This window comes from Salmo trutta, chromosome 19 (assembly GCF_901001165.1).
Source record: "Salmo trutta chromosome 19, fSalTru1.1, whole genome shotgun sequence".
NCBI classification, from domain to species: Eukaryota; Metazoa; Chordata; class Actinopteri; order Salmoniformes; family Salmonidae; genus Salmo; species Salmo trutta.
In genome coordinates, this window is record NC_042975.1 from 26,702,024 (window position 1) to 26,726,449 (window position 24,426).

Consider the following 24,426-nt stretch of genomic DNA (forward strand, 5'->3'; position numbering starts at 1 on the left):
TCTTTATTAGTTGAGTGACAACCAATGTATTTTGCTAGGTTATTTTTAATCAAATGCACTGTTGAAAATGGTGTTTTACCGGAATAAAAGTAGCACCGGAGACAACTCTCATCTGGCTATACATGCTGACTGGTGCTTGCATTCGATTTTATTTTGATTGTTCAGGTTCACCATCAGCAATAGTTTTGGTAGTTTTGTTTGTAACAATCAGTATATACAGTACAGTGCCTTCAGAAAGTATTTACACCCCTTGAATTTTTCCACATTTTACAAAGTTGATAAAAAAATATATTTAATTGTACTTTTTTTGTCAACAAACTACATAAAATACTCATGTCAAAGTGGAAGAAGTTTTTTTTTATTAATGAAACATTAAACACACTACAGTTCAAAAGTTTGGGGTCACTTATTAATTTCCTTATTTTTAAAGAAAAGCACATTTTTTGTCCATTAAAATAACATCAAATTGATCAGAAATACAGTGTAGACATTGTTAATGTTGTAAATGACTATTGTAGCTGGAAACGGCAGATTCTTTTTTTTATCTACATAGGCTGATTTTTTAAAATCTATGTGTACAGAGGCCCATTATCGGCAACCATCACTCCTATGTTCCAATGGCACGTTGTGTTAGCTAATCCAAGTTAATCATTTTAAAAGGCTAATTGATCATTTGAAAACGTTTTGCAATTAGCACAGCTGAAAACTGTTGTTCTGATTAAATACGCAATAAAACTGGCCTTCTTTAGACTAGTTGAGTATCTGGAGCATCAGCATTTGTGGGTTCGATTACAGGCTCTGTCAAGTTAGTTGTTGATCATTAATAGACAGCCATTTTAACCCTTGCCATAGACTTTCAAGCCGATTTAAGTCAGAACTACTCAGTAACATTCAATGTCATGTTGGTAAGTAACTACAGTGTATATTTGACCTTGTCTTTTAAGTTATTGTTCTGCTGAAAGGTAAATTTGTCTCCCAGTATCTGTTGGAAAGCAGACTGAACCAGGTTTTCCTCTAGGAGTTTGCCTGTGCTTAGCTTTATTCCATTTATTTTTATCCTAAACACACTCCCTAGTCCTTGCCGATGACAAGCAAACCCATAACATGCAGCCACCACCATTCTTGGTACTCAGTGGTACTCAGTGATGCGTTGTGTTGGATTTTCCCAGAACATAGCGCTTTGTATTCAGGACAAAAAGTTAGTTCCTTTGACACATTTTTTGCAGTATTACTTTAGTGCCTTATTGCAGACATAATGAATGTTTTTGAATATTTTTATTCTGTACAGGCTTCCTATTTTTCACTCTGTAATTTATGTTAGTATTGTGGAGTAACTACAATGATGTTGCTCCACCCTAAGTTCTCCTATCACAATCATTAATCTAACTGTTTTAAAATTCCTCTCCGGCAAGTGATTTAGGAACGGCGCCTGTATCTTTGTAGTGACTGAATGTATTGATACACCATCCAAAGTGTAAAATTAATAACTACATCATGCTCAAAGAGTTAAGCACATTTTTACTTCTGAACTTATTTAGGCTTGCCATAACAAAAGGTTTAAATACTTATTGACTTAAGACATTTCAGCTTTAAATGTTTTATTAATTTGTAAACATTTAAAAAAATAGAATTCCACTTTGACATTATGGGGTATTGTGTGTAGATTAGTTACACAAAATATAAATGTAATCCATTTTAAATTCAGCCTGTAACACAAATAAATATGGGAAAAGTCAAGGGATGTGAATACTTTTTGAAGTCATCTTTAGGGTAAAGTTGATAATTTCATAACGAGGACAGTAATAACTTTTTTGCTACCTGTACTGTATGTTCAAAGTGAAAGTAAGGGAATACCCCCCTGAAATGGACAAAAATGAAAGGGATCTTATTGGCACCGTCCAAAACATATACACGATGTACAATACCACTCAAATGGACGCCGTTTCATTCAAAACTTATTGCAAATGTCATATGGCAAATGCCAAGTGTCACACAGCAAAAATCCAATAGATGGCGAGCGCGAATCAACCTGTATAAAAAACACCTGGGAGCCAGAAATCTTTCTGATTGAGAGGGGGTCAAATACTTATTTCCTTCATTAAAAATGCAAATCATTTTATAACATTTTTGACATGTGTTTTTCTGGATTTTTTTGTTGTTATTCTGTCTCTCACTGTTCAAATAAACCTACCATTAAAATTATAGACTGATCATTTCTTTGTCAGTGGGCAAACATACAAAATCAGCAGGGGATCAAATACTTTTTTCCTTCACTGTATGTAAGAACTCACTGCAAGTCAGTCAAAACTCTAAAACATTTGAATATGAGACGGGGTTGAAATCTAAAGTTTTCATATTTTTAAAAGATAGTGATACATTACTAGCTCTCTCACACTTAACCTCTCTAGGGGAGGTGGGACGAAATCGTCCCACACTATTCAACAGCCAGTGAAAAATCAGAGCGCCAAATTTAAAACCACAAAATGTCATAATTCAAAGTTCTCAAACATAGGACTATTTTACACCATTTTATAGATACACTTCTCCTGAATCGAACCACGTTGTCCGATTTCCAAAAGGTTTTACAGCGAAAGCAAAACATTACATTATGTTTAGGAGAGTACATAGACACAAAAAACCACACAGCCATTTCCAAGCAACTAGCATGCATCACAAATACCCAAAACACAGCTAAATGCAGCACTAACTTTCATGATCTTCATCAGATGACACTCCTAGGACATTATGTTATACAATACATGCATGTTTTGTTCAATCAAGTTCATATATCAAAAACCAGCTTTTTACATTAGCATGTGATGTTCAGAACTAGCATACCCACCGAAAACTTCCAGTGAATTACTAAATTACTCATGATAAATGTTGACAAAATACATAACAATTATTTTAAGAATTATAGATACAGAACTCCTTTATGCAATCGCTATGTCCGATTTTAAAATAGCTTTTCGGCGAAAGCACATTTTGCAATATTCTGAGTACATAGCTCGGCCATCACGGCTAGCTATTTTGACATCCGCCAACTTCGGGGTCACCTAAACTCAGAATTACTATTAGAAAAATTGGATTACCTTTGCTGTTCTTCGTCAGAATGCACTCCCAGGACTTCTACTTCAACAAAAATGTTGTTTTGGTTCCAAATAATCCATAGTTATATCCAAATACCTCCGTTTTGTTCGTGCGTTCAGGTCACTATCCGAAGGGTAACGCGCAAGCGCATTTCGTGACAAAAAAATTCAAAATATTCCATTACCGTACTTAGAAGCTTGTCAAACGCTGTTTAAAATCAATTTTTATGCTACTTTTCTCGTAAAATAGCGATAATATTCCAACCGGGCAACGTTGTATTCATTCAAAGACTGAAAGAAAAAAATTGAGAAGTCTCGTGAACGCGCATCTCCAGTCTCACTGTCCCCAGGCTGACAACTTACAAACTCTGCTGCTGTACTTTGCCCAGAGACAGGAGACACGTCATTCCACTTTCTGGCGGCTTTAGAGAGCCAATGGAAGACTTAGAAAGTGTCACGTTACAGCACAGATGCTGTATTTTCGATAGAGATGCAACAGAACGACAACAAATTGTCAGACAGGGCACTTCCTGCATGGAATCTTCTCAGGTTTTGGCCTGCCATATGAGTTCTGTTATACTCACAGACACCATTCAAACAGTTTTAGAAACTTTAGAGTGTTTTCTATCCAAATCTACTAATTATATGCATATTCTAGTTTCTGGGCAGGAGTAGTAACCAGATTAAATCGGGTACGTTTTTTATCCGGCCGTGAAAATACTGCCCCCTATACGACAACAGGTTAATCTACAAAATGACATGAATTAGTGGGTGGGGGATGGTGATTTCAAATTAAGTGTGTGGGGGGGGACAAAAGGCAAACATTTAATTTAGAATGGAAAATGAATGTGTCAATGCAACAAATGTTAGTCGAACCGCATTGCATCGATTCGTTCCTCTAATCAAACCGAATCGCATCAAATTGTTTCAAGCTAAACATATACTTTTCGTGTATCGTAACGGAGCCCATGTATCTGTACTGAACAAAAATATAAACGCAACATGTTATACTTCAGAGAAGGAAATCGGTCAATTGAAAAATGTATTAGGCCCTAATCTATGGATTTCACATGACTGGGCAGGGGCGCAGCCATGGGTGGGCCTGGGAGGGCATAGGCCTACCCACTTGCGAGCCAGGCCCAGCCAATCAGAATATGTTTCCCCCCACAAAGGGCTTTATTACAGACAGAACTACTCCTCAGCCCCCCCCCCCGGCGATTCTGCAGGTGAAGAAGCCGGATATGTAGGTCCTGGGCTGGCGTAGTAACACGTGGTCTGCAGTTGTGAGGCTGGTTGGACATTCTGCCAAATTCTCTAAAAGGAAGTTGGAGGCGGCTTATGGTAGAGAAATAAAAATTTAATTCTCTGGCAACAGCTCTGTTGTACATTCCTGTAGTCAGAAAGACAAAACTGTAGCCTTTTATTGTCCCCAGCGCAAAGTGCACCTGTGTAATGATCATGCTGTTTAATCAGCTTCTTTATGCCACACCTGTCAGGTGGATGGATTATCTTGGCAAAAGAGAAATGCTCACTAACAGGGACGTAATCAATTTTGTGCAAAAAGTTTGAGAGAAATAAGCTTTTTGTGCGTATGAAACATTTCTGGGATCTTTTATTTCGCCTCATGAAAAATGGGAGTATCAAATACAACTTGCACTACTTCACCTGCAATCAAAATATATTATTCGTGTCTGTCAAGTGTCTACCCTGAATTCCCACATGGGCTTGTTCCTCAAAATACACAGTTTTTGAATCACCAGCAAAATGCAGTGCAATGTCAAATTAGTCTTTCATTTCGACACTCATCGTTTTCCCTGTGTATTTACTACCCGGTTGTCATCTACACATTCTGTCGCAGCAAAAGCAATACTTTCTCCCTCCGAAACTGGGAGAGTGAGTAAGATTCCGATATTCTGAAGTAATTGTATTTAGAAGCGGCTGGGCACTCCTGGGGAATGGCAGGCTGCTCTCATTGGGGAAGTGGAATGGTATCAGGGAACTGCCTAGAATCCTGTTCACTCCAATTTCCCCTTACACAGAATGACATATTCCCTCTAAGAGGTCCTAAACTCAGGAGGACCTCTTTTGGGAGTGACTTGAGTCATCATGGCTTTAGACATTTCTACTTGGACCCTTGAGGAAGCTAACCAATGAAATCATCATGGGCCAGATGTAAACAAATGGAGAGAAATTAGGATAGGCATATCCTATACGAGAGCTGGGTTTCATGGTAACTCATGAAGAACCACAAACCCCGGTCTTTAATCTCAGGTTGAGATTGCATCCTTTCCCTACACCTCCAGTAACAGCCCTAGATCACTACCCTCTACACCAGATAACTAGCCCGTTCATCCTCCTGTCATTCCGTTTTACAGCTTTCTGGGCCACTATAAAAGGAACTCTGACAGTGGATTTAACATACAGTTGAAGTCGGAAGTTTACATACACTTAGGTTGGAGTCATTAAAACTCGTTTTTCAACCACTGCAAAAATGTATTGTTAACAAACTATAGTTTTGGCAAATCGGTTAGGTCATTTTTCCAACAATTGTTTACAGACAGATTATTTCAATTATAATTCACTGTATCACAATTCCAATGGGTCAAAAGTTTACATACACTAAGTTGACTGTGCCTTTTAAACAGCTTGGGAAATTCCAGAAAATGTCATGGCTTTAGAAGCTTCTGATAGGCTAATTGACATCATTTGAGTCAATTGGAGGTGTACCTGTGGATGTATTTCAAGGCCTACCTTCAAACTCAGTGCCTCTTTGCTTGACATCATGGGGAAATTAAAAGAAATCAGCCAAGACCTCAGAAAAAAGATCTCCACAAGTCTGGTTCATCCTTGGGAGCAATTTCCAAACGTCCGAAGGTATCACGTTCATCTGTACAAACAATAGTATGCAAGTATAAACACCATGGGACCACGCAGCCGTCATACCGCTCAGGAAGGAGGTGTTCTGTCTCCTAGAGATGAATGTACTTCGGTGCGAAAAGTGCAAATCAATCCCAGAACAACAGCAAAGGACCTTGTGAAGACGCTGGAGGAAACCGGTACAAAAGTATCTATATCCACAGTAAAACGAGTCCTATATCGACATAACCTGAAAGGCCGCTCAGCAAGGAAGAAGCCACTGCTCCAAAACCGCCATAAAAAAGCCAGACTAGGGTTTGCAACTGCACATGGGAACAAAGATCGTACTTTTTGGAGAAATGTCATCTAGCAAAAATAGAACTGTTTGGCCATAATGACCATCGTTATGTTTGGAGGAAAAAGGGGAAGGCTTGCAAGCAGAAGAACACCATCCCAACCGTGAAGCATAGGGGTGGCAGCATCATGTTGTGGGGGTGCTTTGCTGCAGGAGGGATTGGTGCACTTCACAAAATAGATGGCATCATGAGGTAGGAAAAATGATGTGGATATATTGAAGCAACATCTCAAGACATCAGTCAGGAAGTTAAAGCTTGGTGGCAAATGGACAATGACCCCAAGCATACTTCCAAAGTTGTGGCAAAATGGCTTAAGGACAACAAAGTCAAGATATTGGAGTGGCCAACACAAAGCCCTGACCTCAATCCTATAGAAAATGTGTGGGCAGAACTGAAAAGGTGTGTGCGATCAAGGAGGCTTACAAACCTGACTCAGTTACACCAGCTCTGTCAGGAGCTAATCTAACTGTTTAACTATTTATATATACATGGAATTGTATTTGTTATTTTTTTACTCTTTTAAAAAGAATCTTTACAGGAAAATGCCATGGGCACTATCTGATGTGTGGAGACATTTCACTGCAGCTAATGTAGAAGGAAAAGCTGTGTACATTTGCAAATACTGTGCCAAATAATATGTGAAGAATGCAACAAAGATGCAGAATCATCTGGCCAAGTGCATAAAGTTCCCTCAGCGCTCACAACAAGCAACCTTTGACAAAAGTCCCTATACTTCTATTCAAGGTGAAAATGATGAATCAGACACCTTACCGATAGCAACAGCTCATGGTCCTCCTGGAATCAGAAGTGTTTTTGACTCAATGGAGGACGTAGTCAGAGAAATGCTGATGAATGTCTTGCTCGAGCTGTGTTCTGCAACTGGTTCACCTCTGATGCTCACAGGCAATGTGTATTGGAAGAGATTTCTGAATGTTCTTCGCCCAGCATACACCCCTCCAACCAGACATGCTTTATCTACTCATTTGCTGGATGCAGAGTTCAACAGAATTCAAGTGAAGGTCAAGCAAATCATAGAGAAAGCAGACTGAATTGCAATCATCTCTGATGGGTGGTCGAATGTTAATGGGCAAGGAATAATTAACTACATCATCTCCACCCCTCAACCAGTATTCTACAAGAGCACAGACACATGGGACAACAGACACACCGGTCTCTACATTGATGACTGCCTTCAGCTCCTCTGCAATGACCTTGGACCACAGAAGGTATTTGCACTGGTGACAGACAATGCTGCGAACATGAAGGCTGCTTGGTCTAAAGTGGAGGAGTCCTACCCTCACATCACACCCATTGGCTGTGCTGCTCATGCATTGAATCTGCTCCTCAAGGACATAATGTTACTGAAAACAATAGATACACTCTACAAGAGAGCCAAGGAAATGGTTAGGTATGTGAAGGGTCATCAAGTTATAGCAGCAAAGTGAGAAGAATAAGAGCACCACATTGAAGCTGCCCAGCAACACCTGTTGGGGTGGTGTTGTCATCATGTTTGACAGTCTCCTGGAGGGGAAGGAGTCTCTCCAAGAAATGACCATATTACAGTCTGCCGATATGGACAGCCCCATCAAGTGGATCCTCCTGGATGATTTATTTTGGGAGAGAGTGGTAAGCAGCCTGAAACTCCTGAAACCTATAGTAGTAGCCATTTCACGGATTGAGGGAGACAATGCTATCCTGTCTGATGTTCAGACTCTGCTTGCAGATGTAAGAGAAGAAATCCTTACTGCTCTGCCCACTTCACTGTTGCTCCAAGCAGAGGAAACTGCAGTTCTGAAATACATCAAAAAGCGTGAAGACTTCTGCCTGAAGCCCATACACGCCGCAGCGTACATGTTGTACCCCAAGTATGCTGGCAAGAGCATCCTGTCTGTTGCAGAAATCAACAAGGCCTATGGTGTCATCACTACCGTATCTCGCCACCTTGGCCTGGATGAGGGCAAGGTTCTTGGCATTTCTGGCGAAGTACACTTCCAAGCAAAGGCTTTGGGATGGAGATGCAATATGGCAGTTGTGCCAACATATATCATCAGCCACCTGGTGGAAGGGACTTAGTGGATCTGAGGCTCTTTCCTCTGTTGCCTCCATCATCCTCCAAATCCCACCAACATCAGCCACCTCAGAGTGCAACTGGTCCTTGTTTGGGAACACACACCAAAGCACGCAACAGGCTGACCACATACAAGGGTTGAAAAATCGGTGGCCATCCGGGCAAATTTGAGGCTTTTTGAGCCTGACAACGAGCCACACTCAACAAGGTTGGAAAGTGACAGTGAAGATGAGGCCTCGGAGTCTGATGTTCAAGAGGTGGACATTGAGTAGGTCCAGGGAGAAGACGTTGAAGCCTGAGAGGAAGACAACCAAAGCTTTAGTTTGGAGACTATCATTTTACAGATGCATGTTGAAAATGTTTTTTGGGAGATGCGATTGATCATTGGGGATCATTCAATATTCCCTTTCTTTTGTTCAGTGAAATCATCCCATGTGAAGAGTCAACTCATTTAATTAAAGTTAAATTTGTAACTAAATTGTTTTTTATGTCTATTGGATGGATTTAATAATTTGAAATTATATCTAGGTGAAAGGTTTATGTTTATGTCTCCATATATGGTAGATATATCCAATGCAAAAAACATCTACATTTAAATGGTATTCATATGAATTTGCATATATTTCCGTTAATTCCCATGGAAAGTTTTCACCTCTGAATATTCCCCAAAATGTGCAACCCTAGTCCACTGTCATGACAGTGGTATTGAAGTGTGACACACTCTATTCCAGCCATTTTATACATCCAAGTCAGGTTTGGGATTATGCAGCACCCTGCTTTTTAAGTGTTACCTCCCTGTTGCCCATGCCATATAAATAGAATCTCATTCTTGTTCTGTGGCCCATATTTTTGAACATGCTTCCATACCCACTGCAGACAGACAGCGTTACTAGTGGTTTGAGGCTGCATTGACTGACAAGCTGCTGTCATTAGAAGGGCAAAATGAGGGAAGGATTAAGGCGACAGAAAGGGCTGAGTCAGCACCCTGAGTCTTAATATTAAAGCTGACCTTCTGGATGAGGCGGCTGAGCCAGGTTAACCTCTCTGAGCGTCCCACCTACTCAACAGCCAGTTGAATCCCGTGGCGCGTTATTCAAATACCTTACAAATGCTATTACTTCAATTTCTCAAACATATCACTATTTTACAGCATTTTAAAGACAAGACTCTCGTTAATCTAACCACACTGTCCGATTTCAAAAAGGCTTTACAACGAAAGCAAAACATTAGATTATGTCAGCAGAGTACCCAGCCAGAAATAATCAGACACCCATTTTTCAAGCTAGCATATAATGTCACATAAACCCAAACCACAGCTAAATGCAGCACTAACCTTTGATGATCTTCATCAGATGACAATCTTAGGACATTATGTTATACAATACATGCATGTCTGTTCAATCAAGTTCATATTTATATCAAAAAACTGCTTTTTACATTAGCAGGTGACTAGCATGTGACTAGCATTCCCACCGAACACTTCCGGTGAATTTCCTAAATTACTCACGATAAACGTTCACAAAAAACACAACAATTATTTTAAGAATTATAGATACAGAACTCCTCTATGCACTCGATATGTCCGATTTTAAAATAGCTTTTCGGTGAAAGCACATTTTGCAATATTCTAAGTAGATAGCCCGGCATCACAGGGCTAGCTATTTAGACACCCAGCAAGTTTAGCACTCACCAAAGTCAGATTTACTATAAGAAAAATGTTATTACCTTTGCTGTTCTTTGTCAGAATGCACTCCCAGGACTTCTACTTCAATAACAAATGGTGGTTTGGTCCCAAATAATCCATTGTTATATCCAAATAGCGGCGTTTGTGCTTTCAAGACACTATCCGAAAGGGTAAATAAGGGTGACGAGCACGACGCATTTCGTGACAAACAAATTCTAAATATTCCATTACCGTACTTCGAAGCATGTCAACCGCTGTTTAAAATACATTTTTATGCAATTTTTCTCGTAAAAAAGCGATAATATTCCGACCGGGAAATCGTTTTTAATACAAAGAGAGTGAAAGTAAAAGCATGCTATCCCTTCATGCACGAGCCTCAGTCTGATGGCCCTCTGATAGAGCACTTGCCAAACGCGCTAATGTGTTTCAGCCTGGGGATGGAATTACATCATTCAGCTTTTTCCCGCCTTCTGAGAGCCCATGGGAGCCGTAGGAAGTGTCACGTAACAGCAGAGATCCCCTGTTTTGGATAGAGATGATCAAGGAGGGCAAGAAATGGTCAGACAGGCCACTTCCTGTAAGGAATCTTCTCAGGTTTTTGCCTGCCATATGAGTTCTGTTATACTCACAGACACCATTCAAACAGTTTTAGAAACTTTAGGGTGTTTTCTATCCAAAGCCAATAATTATATGCATATTCTAGTTACTGGGCAGGAGTAGTAACCAGATTAAATCGGGTACGTTTTTTATCCGGCCGTGCAAATACTGCCCCCTATCCCCAACAGGCTAACCTGACAAGCTTTCAAAGTCCCGTGTGCTATCAGTTTTTCAATGCACATTGACTGGGTTCTTCTCTTAAAGATGTCCTATCGCTCCACTATTTCTGGTTACAAAAATTCTAATAGTTCGCTTAAGTATAGTGTAGAGAATCATTGTACCATCTACACCACTGTGAAATACAGTATCTTTTCCATAACCAAAAATATAGTATTTTCAGCTGTTTGAAGCTGGTGTACAAAAATTAAAATAAAATACATAAAAACTAAACTTAAGAGTGGGAAGCACAGACGTAGCGCACCTAGAACAGATTTACCACTTCTTAGACTTGCTTTCAATGAGTGACACATCTATAACACACATTTATATGTGAATTTGGTCGGGTCGCCCAAAAAGTTACTCATTGGAACTTTAAAGCTGCCATTATTAGACCCCTCTGAGACTGAATTACATATTGGATAAGGCTTTTCACTGAAAACTCAATTTCTCTGAGGTGACACCCACTGAAATTGTGAAGGACTAACCTATACGTTTGTTTCCCAATACAAATTAAATGTGACAGTTAAAGGAAAAATCCACTCATTCCTTCACTTGGCAGTGTTAAATAAAACTAATATGTGAGAACAATATTTGTTTTTAACAAATGTTTCATTTTGGCATTGTAATAAGGTTTGTAGCAACATGGAAAATCGTTGTGGAAATCTGTTGCAGCTCAAGTTGACTACTAAATCCACAATGCAATGCTCCCTCTATGGGCGGGCTGGTTGGCTAGGTAGGTAGGTAGCTACACACAATAATACCAGCATGTAACATAACTAGTTAGTGCAGTTTTGTTTTGGCGATTTTACAGCTATCAATTAATAGTCTACAATCTCATGTTCAACCTGCAGATCGATGTGCCTCACAGAGTGGAGTCTAACATTCGCAACGGCATATATCATTTTGAGTAGATGTGAAATGTTGCCCATGCTACGGCAATGGGCCGTGCGCTGCATTCTGGGCGGTTCTGGGACAAGGAGCGCTCTCCATCAAGGAGTGAAGGGGAGTCTATTGGGCAATAGCTCAAAAACCCAACATTAGCACGAATTTAGTCAACAAGAAGTACAACATTACACATTTTTCCAAGATGTGAGATAATGAACTTGCTTATCTGTATTATCGTATAGCTTTGGAATCATGACATTACTTACTTTCGAGGAAAATAGGCACGTTTCTCTTCATAAATACTGACTTTGAGAAGGGATTGCGTGACAAATAGCCTAGCAATCGTGTGACGCAGCATGGCAATGTGAATGCTTCTGGGTGGGGTGTTATACTTTTCTTCATTCATTCGATTCCTATCTCCTTTCTATAATATCTCTGGCAACGGCACCATACAATGCACCCTGGACTAAAGAGGCAGACAAATAGGAAACGTTTGCTAGACCCTCTGTTAAATTACACATTTCTCAAGGTAGGATTATCGCAAAAATATGATCAATGGCTCATTCGATAGAAGACATCCTCCCGAGTTATGACATCGGCCAGTATTGAAATCTGACTTATGATAGCAGTTTTCTCCATCTAAAAGTCATATTCCTATTAACTTCCAGTGTAGTGAGAGCGACTTTATCACGGTGCTACGTCATACCGGACGGATTTCTGCCTGCTTGAAGGCCAATAACTCAGATACACATGAACAACTTTATTTTATTTTCTTGCTGTTGTTTCTCACCTTTATTTAGCAGGTAGGCCAGTTGAGAACGAGTTTTCATTTACAACTCCGACCTGGCCAAGATTAAGCAAAGCAGTGCGACAAAAACAACAGAGTTACACATAAAGAACCGTACAGTCAATAACATAATATAAAAAAATCAATGTACAGTGTGTGTAAATGTAGAATAGTTGGGAGGTAAGGCAATAAATAGGCCATAGAGGCGAAATAATTACAATTTAGCATTAACACTGAAGTGATAGATGTGCAGATGATGATGTGCAAGTAGACATACTGGGGTGAAAAAGAGCAAGAGGATAAGTAACAATATGGGGATGAGGTAGTTGGGTGTGCTATTTACAGATTGGCTGTGTACAGGTATAGTGAGCTGCTCTGACAGCTGATGCTTAAAGTTAGTGAGGGAGATATAAGACTCCAGCTTCAGTGATTTTTGCAAAAGACTTATAGATGACCTGGAGCCAGTGGGTTTGGTGACGAATATGTAGTGAGGGCCAGCCAACGAGAGCATACAGGTCACAGTGGTGGGTAGTATATGGGACTTTGGTGACAAAACGGATGGCATTGTGATAGATTACATCCAGTTTGCTGAGTAGAGTGTTGGCTATTTTTTAAATGACATCGCCAAAGTCAAGGATCAGTAGAATAGTCAGTTTTACGAGGGTATGTTTAGCAGCATGAGTGAAGGAGGCTTTGTTGCGAAATAGGAAGCCGATTCTAGATTTAATTTTGGATTGGAGATGCTTAATGTGAGTCTGGAAGGAGAGTTTACAGTCTAACCAGACACCTAGGTATTTGTAGTTGTCCACACATTCTAAGTCAGAACTGTCCAGAGTAGTGATGCTAGTTGTGCGGGAGGGTGCGGACAGCAATTGGTTGAAAAGCATGCACTTCGTTTTACTAGCATTTAAAAGCAGTTGGAGGCCACGGAAGGAATGTTGTATGGCATTGAAGCTTGTTTGGAGGTTTGCTTCCAAAGAAGGGCCAGATGTATACAGAATGGTGTCGTCTGCGTAGAGGTGGATAAGAGAATCACCAGCAGCAAGAGCGACATCATTGATATATACAGAGAAAATATTTGGCCCGAGAATTGAACCCTGTGGCACCCCATAGAGACTGCCAGAGGTCCGGACAACAGGCCCTCCGATTTGACACACTGAACTCTATCTGAGAAGTAGTTGGTGAACCAGGCGAGGCAGTCATTTGAGAAACCAAGGCTATTGAGTCTACCGATAAGAATGCGGTGATTGACATTCGAAAGCCTTGGCCAAGTCGATGAAGATGGCTGCACAGTACTGTCTTTTATCGATGGCGGTTATGATATTGTTTAGGACCTTGAGCGTGGCTGAGGTGCACCCATGACCAGCGCGGAAACCAGATTGCATAGTGGAGAAGGTACGGTGGGATTCGAAATGGTCGGTGATCTGTTTGTATTGGCTTTCAAAGGTTTTAGAAAGGCAGGGCAGGATGGATTTAGGTCTATAACAGTTTGGGTCTAGAGTGTCTTCCCCTTTGAAGAGGGGGATGACCGCGGCAGCTTTCCAATCTTTGGGATCTCAGTAGACTCGAAAGAGAGGTTGAATAGGCTAGTAATAGGGGTTGCAACAATTTTGGTGGATACTTTTAGAAAGAGATGGTCCAGATTGTCTAGCCCAGCTGATTTGTAGGGATCCAGATTTTGCAGTTCTTTTAGAACATCAGCTGTCTGGATTTGGGTGCGGAGGGGGTCTTGGGCATGTTGCTGCAGGGGGTGCTGAGCCAGGTGGAAAGCATGGCCAGCCGTAGAAAAATGCTTATTGAATTTCTCGATTATCGTAGATTTATCGGTGGTGACGGTGTTTCCTATCCTCAGTGAGGTGGGCAACTGGGAGGACGTGCTCTTATTCTCCATGGACTTTAAAGTGTCCCAAAACGTTTTGGAATTAGTGCTACAGGATGCAAATTTCTGTTTGAAAAAGCTAGCCTTAGCTTTCCTAACTGACTGAGTATATTGGTTCCTGACTTCCCTGAAAAGTTGCATATCGCGGGGGCTATTCGATGCTAATCCAGTACGCCACAGGATGTTTTTGTGCTGGTCAAGGGCAGTCAAGTCTGGGGTGAACCAAGGGCTATATCTGTTCTTAGTTCTACAATTTTTGGATGGGGCATGCTTATTTAAGATGGTGAGGAAAGCACTATTAAAGAGCAACCAGGCATCCTCTACTGACGGGATGAGGTCAATATCCTTCCAGGATACCCGGGCCAGGTCGATTAGAAGGCCTGCTCGCTGAAGTGTTTTAGTGAGCATTTGACAGTGATGAGGGGTGGTCGTTTGACCGCGGACCCATTAAGCACGCAGGCAATGAGGCAGTGATCGCTGAGATCCTGGTTGAAGACAGCAGAGGTGTATTTAGAGGGCAGGTTGGTCAGGATGATATCTAAGAGGGTGCCCATGGTTACAGATTTAGGGTTCTACCTGGTAGATTCCTTAATAATTTGTGTACGATTGAGGGCATCTAGCTTAGATTGTAGGATGGCCGGGATGTCCCAATTTAGGTCACCTAACCGTACGAACTCTGAAGACAGACGTGGGGCAATCAATTCACATATGGTGTCCAGGGCACAGCTGGGGGCTGAAGGGGGTCTATAACAAGCGGCAACTGTGAGAGACTTGTTTCTGGAAAGGTGTATTTTTAAAAGTAGAAGCTCGAATTGTTTGGGCACAGACTTGGATAGTATGACAGAACTCTGCAGGCTATCTGCAGTAGATTGCAACACCGCCCCATTTGGCAGTTCTATCTTGTCGGAAAATGTTATAGTTAGGGATGGAAATGTCTGGATTTTTTGTGGCCTTCCTATGCCAGGATTCAGACACGGCTAGGACATCCGGGTTGGCGGAGTGTGCTAAAGCAGTGAATAAAACAAACTTAGGGAGGAGGCTTCTAATGTTAATGTTACATCTAATGTAACCGTAAAAACCAAGGCTTTTACGGTTACAGAAGTCAACAAATGAGAGCGCCTGGAGAATGGGAGTAGTGCTAGGGGCTGCGGGGCCTGGGTTAACCTCTACATCACCAGAGGAGGAGTAGGATAAGGTTACGGCTAAAGGCTATAAGAACTGCTCGTCTAGTGCGTTCGGAACAGAGAGTAAAAGGAGCAGATTTCCGGGCGCGGAAGAATAGATTCAAGGCATGATGTACAGACTAGGGTTTGGTAGGATGTGAGTACAGTGAAGGTAAACGCAGGCATTGAGTGACGATGAGAGAGGTTTTGTCTCTAGGCACCATTTAAGCCAGGTGAGGTCACTGCATGTGTGGGAGGTGGAACAAAAGGGCTAGCTAAGGCATATTGAGCAGGGATGGAGGCTCTACATTGAAATAAGACAATAATCACTAACCAAAACAGCAATAGACAAGGCATATTGACATTAGGGAGAGGCATGTTTAGCCGAGTGATCATAGGGTCCAGTGAATAGCTAGGCGAGCTGGAGACATGGCGAATCAGACAGCTAGCGGGCCGGGGCTAGCAGATGGGCATCTGGGGGACATCGCAACAGAAGAGCCTGCTAAAACCCCCTCGGACGGTTACGTCGGCAGACCAGTCGTGATGGATCGGCGGGGCTCCGTGTTGGCAGTGAAGGGTCCAGGCCAATTGGCAAAAGAGGTATTGTAGCCCAAGAATTGGCTGATAGGCCTCTTTGGCTGGCTGGGAGATGGGCCAAGCTCGAGGCTAGCTCCAGGCTAAATGGTGCTTGCTTCGGGACAGAGACGTTAGCCAGGAGTAACCACTTGGATAGCAGATAGCTAGCTGCGGTGATCCGGTGTAGAGGTTCAGAGTTTGCGGTAGGAATTCGGAGATGTGGTAGAGAAAAAGCAGTCCTATATGCTCTGGGCTGATATAGCGCTGGGCAGACTGGCAGGAATTGACAGGGCTGAGGCTGGCTGATGACCGCTAGCAGGGGCTAACTGACTACTAGCTAGTAGCTGGTTAGCTGGCTAGCTGTTGATGGGGGTTCCGGTTCTAAAGTATAAAAAAATTACAGATCCGTACCACATTGAGTGGGGCGGGTTGCAGGAGAGTATGTTCAGTCCGTAGATGGAAATTGAGATTAAAAATATATACGAAGGGGGAAAAAAATATATATATATATAAATGGGACAAGACAAAACCGATGTCCGACTGCTACGCCATCTTGGAAAAAGATGACCTTGGGTATCGATAAAAAAATGACCCAGGGAATCGATAGAACATCACTCAGAGATGCACAATAACAATATAACATTCAAAATGGGTGAACCTTTCCTTTAACTGCCGCATTTAAGGTTTTAATATAATCAAACTCATTCATATTTTTGTGATTTAGTAGCAAGCTGCTCTTATCCAGAGTGACAACAAGGTGGGTGAATAACTAATGGTTTGCAGATAAATCCAGTCCGCATTGAGTGGCACTAGAGATGGTGTTGAAATTCAGTTGGTCTAAAAGAGTCTCTCTAGTCTGAAGACGTGGGCTAGAATATTAGCACTTTTGGATCTCAACAAGGGAGGGAACCGGCTATAACTGCGATTGGAACCAAGACATTTTTCACAAGATATTTAAACATGTTTTCCAGAGCCTGGAACTTCTCACTCCGGCATTATTTAAATGATCTGTTCTGTTTTATTTTTAGCATTCCTAAAAAGCCCTTGTATCGTCAGTATAAAACCTTGGCAGTAGTTCCTGACACTTGTCTCCCACTTCAATAGACTTCTCCAACTCTGTGACAAGCATTGTCTCTCGCCACTATGCAAAAACTGGTATTTCAACCCTGGGAGAATATCAGGAATATTCATATGCTCAACAACAACAAAATGTCTGTGTGAGGGTGAAGTTAGACAATATTGACTAGTGAGTCAATCATGACTATTCTGCCAGTTCTCCTTCGCAGGTGTAGAAGTGAGGTTCAATTAAGCCTTGTTGACGAAGACTCCCAGAGGTCCCTTAACATAACACTGTGAAAAGGCCACGGCAGACAGCCATTTTGTTCTGAGTGGTTCACCTTCAAAATAAACCACATCCTCAAGGGATGCCTGAACACACAATGTACTTTTGTGCAAGCTCGCTAAACTAGGTATCTACTCAGTCTAGATTGTCAATTATTGAGTGTGAAATGTGGAAAAAACAGTTTGTCAAACCAAAGTATTGTCCACCTGTGGTACAATGTTGGCATCAAACATTAGGAGACAATTAATTTATTTCATTTCATTGTAATGATGGATGTTTGAAAGTGAGAAAGAATTGTATCCATTTAGATTCACGTTGCTTCTGACATTGCTTACATCGATGCTTTTCTATCTGCCTTTTAACAGCCCAATACCAGAGTGTGATTTGTGCCCTGCTGGGTCTTCGGCTATAATTTTTTTTTATGGTATTCCAGTCTCGCTATGACGCTGTCAAGGTGACTTCACACTTCTCATAGTCAAATTGCATTTAACTAAAAGTGCCAGGTCTCAAAGGAAGTTTTGTCCTGAATATCGCAATGGCTACCATTGGATCCCTTGATAAAGATGAGCAAAAAAGACTGTATAAAATAAATAATACAAATACTGAGCTATAGTGTATGCAATACATGTTTTTACAAATTATATTGAAAACGGGATACAATAATTTTGACCCCTATCTTTTTGGAGAACATAAATTCTACTTTCTCTGAGCAATTTTATTAGTATAAAATAATATAATTGTAAAAAACATTTTAGCATACAATATCGCTCAGTATTTCTATTATTTATTTCATACAGTCTTTGTTGCTAATCTTTATCAAGGGATCCAATCATTCTGGAGCCTACTGTACGTCATTACATTTTTTCAACTAGCCTTTTAGATGGATATTTTGCATCTTGAAATAATCTTTTGTGTAGACTTCTTTGCTTTAATTGCTTTATCTTCCACATCCCTGTGAGAATTCAAAGCTAAAAGTAAACTGGATAGGTGAAAGAAGCCCAATACATTAAAACTATTATATCTGCTTGCTTTTTGACTGTGTGAATTCTGAAATACGTATATCTAATGTATTTCTCAATGAGCTATTCTTCCATCTCAATGTTCATGTTTCGGCAAGGTTTTCTGATGCTCTTCCCTGATAACCATTTCACTGTAACAGAATTACAATCTTCATAATAACCTTTTGTCATATTCTAGGCAGTCTATGGGTTGAACTGCTTTTGGGGAATGGGGTTGGGGATGGGTTGCTATTGCTAAGTACCTCTCTCTCTCTCTGTCCTTGTCTGTCTATCTCTTGTGTTTGGATGCGGGTGCTGGATATGGGTCCTCTCCTGTAGCTCGGGGGAGACCTGGGAGGAGGTGTTGGGGGAAGTCCAGCAGTAAGTGAGCCCTTCCGTTTTTCCGTCCTCATACTGCATGCTCTTAGAAGTTATAACGGGAATCAAAACTTAACTGCCAAACACTTCAAAGCTAGACAAACTATTATTTTCCCAATCACACTCGCCTCACCTTTGACCTTGCTTGGCACTGATGGGGGGGAAAAGATAACGTATTCCAGTGGAGGATTACTCAAATTGGGAAATCAGGCTGAAATTCTGACAGAAGATACGCAACCAGTTTCGACCTCAGTTTCGACCTCAGCAAATGGGAGCATTGGAGAATGTATTTCTCAAGTCAGGATTTCAGCTGTAGTGAATGTGCAAAATCAATTGACGATCAGAATCATTCTTTAAAATCAAATCAAGAAAAAAGGTGTCGATCACCATAAGTATTTGAAACACACTCATTTGACAACAATGATGAGTTTGGAATTTTCATCGTCTTTTTATTCTTCAATTAGGTCGCTAGAGGACCATCGTCTCGCAGATAAGTTACATTTTGGATTCATAGTTGTGCTGATGTCCTATGTGCTTTTTGTGTCTGTGTGTGTATGTGCCTTAGGTGGGACAGAACTTTATTCCCTCATCAGTTCCCAACACGTTCGCCCCATCGCCGACTCCTGCAGCGCTCAGCAGCGGCCTCAACGACCTGTTTGAGCTCTCCACAGGCATGGCCATCACCACAGGAGGCTATGTTACCCCCAAATCTGTGAGTACCCACTACCCACAGCTAAACGCTTATGTTGATGTTCAATACTAATGTTAGCAAGAGCTAAATGCTAATATTAATGCTATATTCTAATAATGTTAATGCTGTATGCTAATGTTAGCACTATGTTGGGATAAAGTAGACTTTCATTGCTAAATTATTACACCAGCAAGGGCAGAGAATAAAGCTCAGATAAAGTTAATTGAAATGCTAATGCTCACTCATTAGCACCTAGCAAGCAGAGAAATGCATACAGAACCTTGAGCCATGCAGCAAAGTCACTCTTCATGTAGGACAGTGCATAAATATAGTTATGACGTTGTTTGGTCGGGGCGAAAGGAGGGGGTGAGTTAAGTCCAACTTGGCATCAACAGGCTCCTCCCTAGATTCCTGTTCAAAATGGGTCATTTATATATATCATACAGATAAGTCAGGTAGAAGAGGCTCACAATGTCCTCGCTGTGATATATGCACTGTTAATTGGTATGTCTTGCAGCAGGACATAGTATCCTTCCCAAGGTATCCTTCTGTTTCATGCAGACCACCATAGTCCCTGTGCCCAAGAATGCCAAGATAACCTACCTAAATGTCCACCGCCTCGTAGCACTCATGTCGGTAGCCATGAAGTGCTTTGAAAGGCTGGTCATGGCTCACATCAACACCATCATCCCGGGAAATCCTAGACCCACTCCAATTTGCATACCGCTTCAACAAATCCACCAATAACGCAATCTCAATTGCACTCCACACTGCTCTTTCCCACCTGCACAAGAAAAACACCTATGTGAGAATACTATTCATTGACTACAGCTCAGCATTCAACACCATAGTGCCCACCAAGCTCATCACTAAGCTAAGGATCCTGGGACTAAACACCTCCCTCTGCAACTGGATCCTGGACTTCCTGACGGGCCGCCCTCAGGTGGTAAGCGTAGGCAGTAACACATCTGCCACGCTGATCCTCAACACCGGGGCCCCTCGGGTGCGTGCTTAGTCCCCTCCTGTACTCCCTGTTCACCCACGACTGCGTGGCCAAGCACAACTCCAACACCACTCCAAGCATTAAGTTTGCTGACAATACAACGGTGGTAGGCCTGATCACCAACAATGATGAGACAGGAAGGAGCTACACCATCGAGAGCATCCTGATCGGTTGCCTCACCGCCTGGAGTGCCAACTGCTCTTCATCCAACCGTAAGGCGCTACAGAGGGTAGTGCGTACGGCCCAATACATCACTGGGGCCAAGCTTCCTGCCATCCTGGACCTACAGTTGAAGTCGGAAGTTTACATACACCTTAGCCAAATACATTTAAACTCAGTTTTTCACAATTCCTGACATTTAATCCTAGTACAAATTCCCTGTCTTAGGTTAGTTAGGATCACCACTTAATTTTAAGAATATGAAATGTCAGAATAATAGTACAGAGAATGATTTATTTCAGCTTTTATTTCTTTCATCACATTCCCAGTGGGTCAGAAGTTTACATACACTCAATTAGTATTTGGTAGCATTGCCTTTAAATTGTTTAACTTGGGTCAAACGTTTTGGGTAGCCTTCCACAAGCTTCCCATAATAAGTTGGGTGAATTTTGGCCCATTCCTCCTGACAGAGCTGGTGTAACTGAGTCAGGTTTGTAAGCCTCCTTGATCGCACACGCCTTTTCAGTTTTGCCCACAAATTTTCTATAGGATTGAGGTCAGGGCTTTGTGTTGGCCAGTCCAATACCTTGACTTTGTTGTCCAAGCCATTTTGCCACAACTTTGGAAGTATGCTTGGGGTCTTTGTCCATTTGGAAGACCCATTTGCTACCAAGCTTTAACTTCCTGACTGATGTCTTGAGATGTTGCTTCAATATATCCACTGAATTTTCCTACCTCATGATGCCATCTATTTTGTGAAGTGCACCAGTCCCTCCTGCAGCAAAGCACCCCCACAACATGATGCTGCCACCCCCGTGCTTCACGGTTGGGATGGTGTTCTTTGGCTTGCAAGCCTCCCCCTTTTTCCTCCAAACATAACGATAGTCTTTATGGCCATTTTTGTTTCATCAAACCAGAGGACCTTTCTCCAAAAAGTACGATCTTTGTTCCCATGTGCAGTTGCAAACCGTAGTCTGGCTTTTTTATGGCGGTTTTGGAGCAGTGGCTTCTTCCTTGCTGAGCGGCCTTTCAGGTTGTGTCGATATAGGACTCGTTTTACTGTGGATATAGATACCTTTGTACCTGTTTCCTCCAGAATCTTCACAAGGTCCTTTGCTGTTGTTCTGGGATTGATTTGCACTTTTCGCATCTCTAGGAGACAGAACTAGTCTCCTTCCTGAGTGGTATGACGGCTGCATGGTCCCATGGTGTTTATACTTGCGTACTACTGTTTGTACATATGAACGTGGAAATTGCTCCCAAGGATGAACCATATTTGTGGAGGACTCTACAAATTTTCTTGAGCTGTTGGCTGATTTCTTTTGATTTTCCCATGATGTCAAGCAAAGAGGCACCGAGTTTGAAGGTAGGCCTTGAAATACATCCACAGGTACACCTCCAATTGACTCAAATGATGTCAATTAGCCTATCAGAAGCTTCTAAATCCATGACATCATTTTCTGGAATTTCCCAAGCTGTTTAAAGGCACAGTCAACTTAGTGTATGCAAACTTCTGACCCACTGGAGTTGTGATACATTGAATTATAAGTGAAATAATCTGTCTGTAAACAATTGCTGGAAAAATTACTTGTGTCATGCACAAAGTAGATGTCCTAACCAACTTGCAAAAATTACAAATAACAAGTCATTTGTGGAGTGGTTGAAAAACGAACTGTAATGACTCCAACATAAGTGTATGTAAACTTCCCACTTCAACTCTATATACTAGGTGGTGTCAGAGGAAGGCCCAAAAAATTATCAAAGACTCCAGTCACCCAAGTCATAGACTGTTCTCTCTGCTACCGCACGGCAAGCGGTACCGGAGCGCCAAGTCTAGGTCCAAAAGGCTCCTTAACTGCTTCTACCCCCAAGCCATAAGACTGCTTGCTGAACAATTAATCAAATGGCTACCCGGACTGTTTACATTGAACCCCCCCCCCCCCTTTTTGTTTTTACACTGCTGCTACTTGCTGTTTATTATCTATGTATAGTCACTTTACCCCTACCTACATGTACAAATTACCTTGACTAACCTGTACACCCGCACATTGACTTGGTACCCGTAGCCCCTGTATGTAGCCTCGTTTATTGTTTTGTAATTTAGTGTGTTTTGTGCTTTAGTTTATTTAGTAAATATTTTCTAGAACTGCATTGTTGGTTAAGGGCTTGAAAGTAAGCATTTCACGGTAAGGTTGTATTTGGCGAATGTGACAAATAACATGTGATTTGATTTTAATTTATGCCCTCCATTCTCGATCTCAATACAATGAAGGGGCAACACAGCACAGACACGTACAGTAGTGAGTCATGTTGCCATTTTCAAATGACCTTGTGTGCTCTCTCTGCTCCCAGGTATGGGTGAATCGTTTTGCACGTTCATATTTCTTTATGTAAGGTCTATCTCTTCTCCCAGGTATGGCTGCCTGCAGTGAAAGCTAAAGGACTGGAGATCTCAGGCACATTCTCCCGCCGACAGGGCCAAATGTACATGGACATGACCTTCACCAACAAGGCCTTGCAGCACATGACCGACTTCGCTATCCAGTTCAACAAGAACAGGTGAGAGAGGGGGCGACTGGTATCAAATCCTAGATGCCATCTCCTGCTATTGTGCCCTTAACCCCTTAAACTGCACTGTGTGTGGCGGACTCTGTTTTCCAACTTCTCCGTGGGTGTGTGTACGCGTGTCTCTGGGACTTGGGATAAAGAAGCAAGACAATATCTCAGCTGTACTAGCAGTTAAGGTCTTCTGTGGCCTCACTGTAAAAATGTCTCTCTGCTTTTTGTTCACACCAACCTTGTATTTAGTTGCTCTAAGCTTACCATGACTCTCCATTCACTATAACCGTGGCCATTCACTAAACACATTGTTAATAGATCCTAGGCTAGTTCTCAGTAACGATCCACTTAGTTAAGGAATATGGCAGTTTATAGTCATGTACTTCGCAATGGGTTTAAATGTTAGTCATAGTCCCTGGGCATACATGGAATGGTATGTTATGTGCACTCGTCTCCTTAAGTTGGTACAGTATGGGAGTATGTTGTATGATAACTAAACACGACCACTACTCTGAAATGCATTGACTTGTCAAGAGCACATTGTAAATTTAGCTCCATTCACCTGAAGCACTTATTAACCCTTTACACTCGTGGAAATTGGCCTGTATGGATTTGGCCAAATTGAAATGTTTCTAACAGAAGAATTCTAAAAAGCATACACGTGACCATGGTAGCAATTAAAAGAGAACACTGGCAATTATAGGGAAATTATTAGACCAAAGGTGGGGACACAACAGTTCACTTGACAAGACTAAATCCAAATGTTACACTGTTGATTCAATGTGCATTTTGCATTTACTGTACTTTTTTTCAGCATTTTTCAATAATAAAACCTGAAAATACTCTGGATACATTCAGTAACATAATAAGAATATGAATAGAAATTTTGGAATAGGTGCAAGATAGGAAAAAACTATTACAAGGGTTTGTGTGAGAGGTCTAACTGGTGTCTCAAGTGGCCAAACACCTCTCCAAACTGGCCACAGTTCTTTTTTTAATAATATGTTTATTATTTTCCAATAAAAATACATTTAAAAAGACAGATACGAACATTGACATTCATTGTACTGTTGAATGGGATGGCAAATTTAGAGGACAAAACTTAACTCACACATACAAAAAATAAAACGAAATCCT

The 24,426-nt window shown here is 41.4% G+C and overlaps 1 protein-coding gene across 4 annotated transcripts in view; it reads left to right on the forward strand.

Moving 5' to 3' along the window:
- ap2b1 (adaptor related protein complex 2 subunit beta 1) overlaps window positions 1-24,426 on the forward strand; it is an 82,083-nt gene that overhangs the window by 16,966 nt on the left and 40,691 nt on the right. For 3 of the 4 annotated variants that reach the window (XM_029700282.1, XM_029700281.1, XM_029700284.1), the window contains exons 15-17: window positions 18,839-18,880; window positions 19,443-19,589; window positions 23,144-23,289. In XM_029700282.1, the coding sequence (XP_029556142.1) occupies window positions 18,839-18,880; window positions 19,443-19,589; window positions 23,144-23,289 (335 nt within the window). The remainder of the gene's footprint in view (window positions 1-18,838; window positions 18,881-19,442; window positions 19,590-23,143; window positions 23,290-24,426) is intronic. The other variant, XM_029700283.1, reaches the window with a different exon arrangement.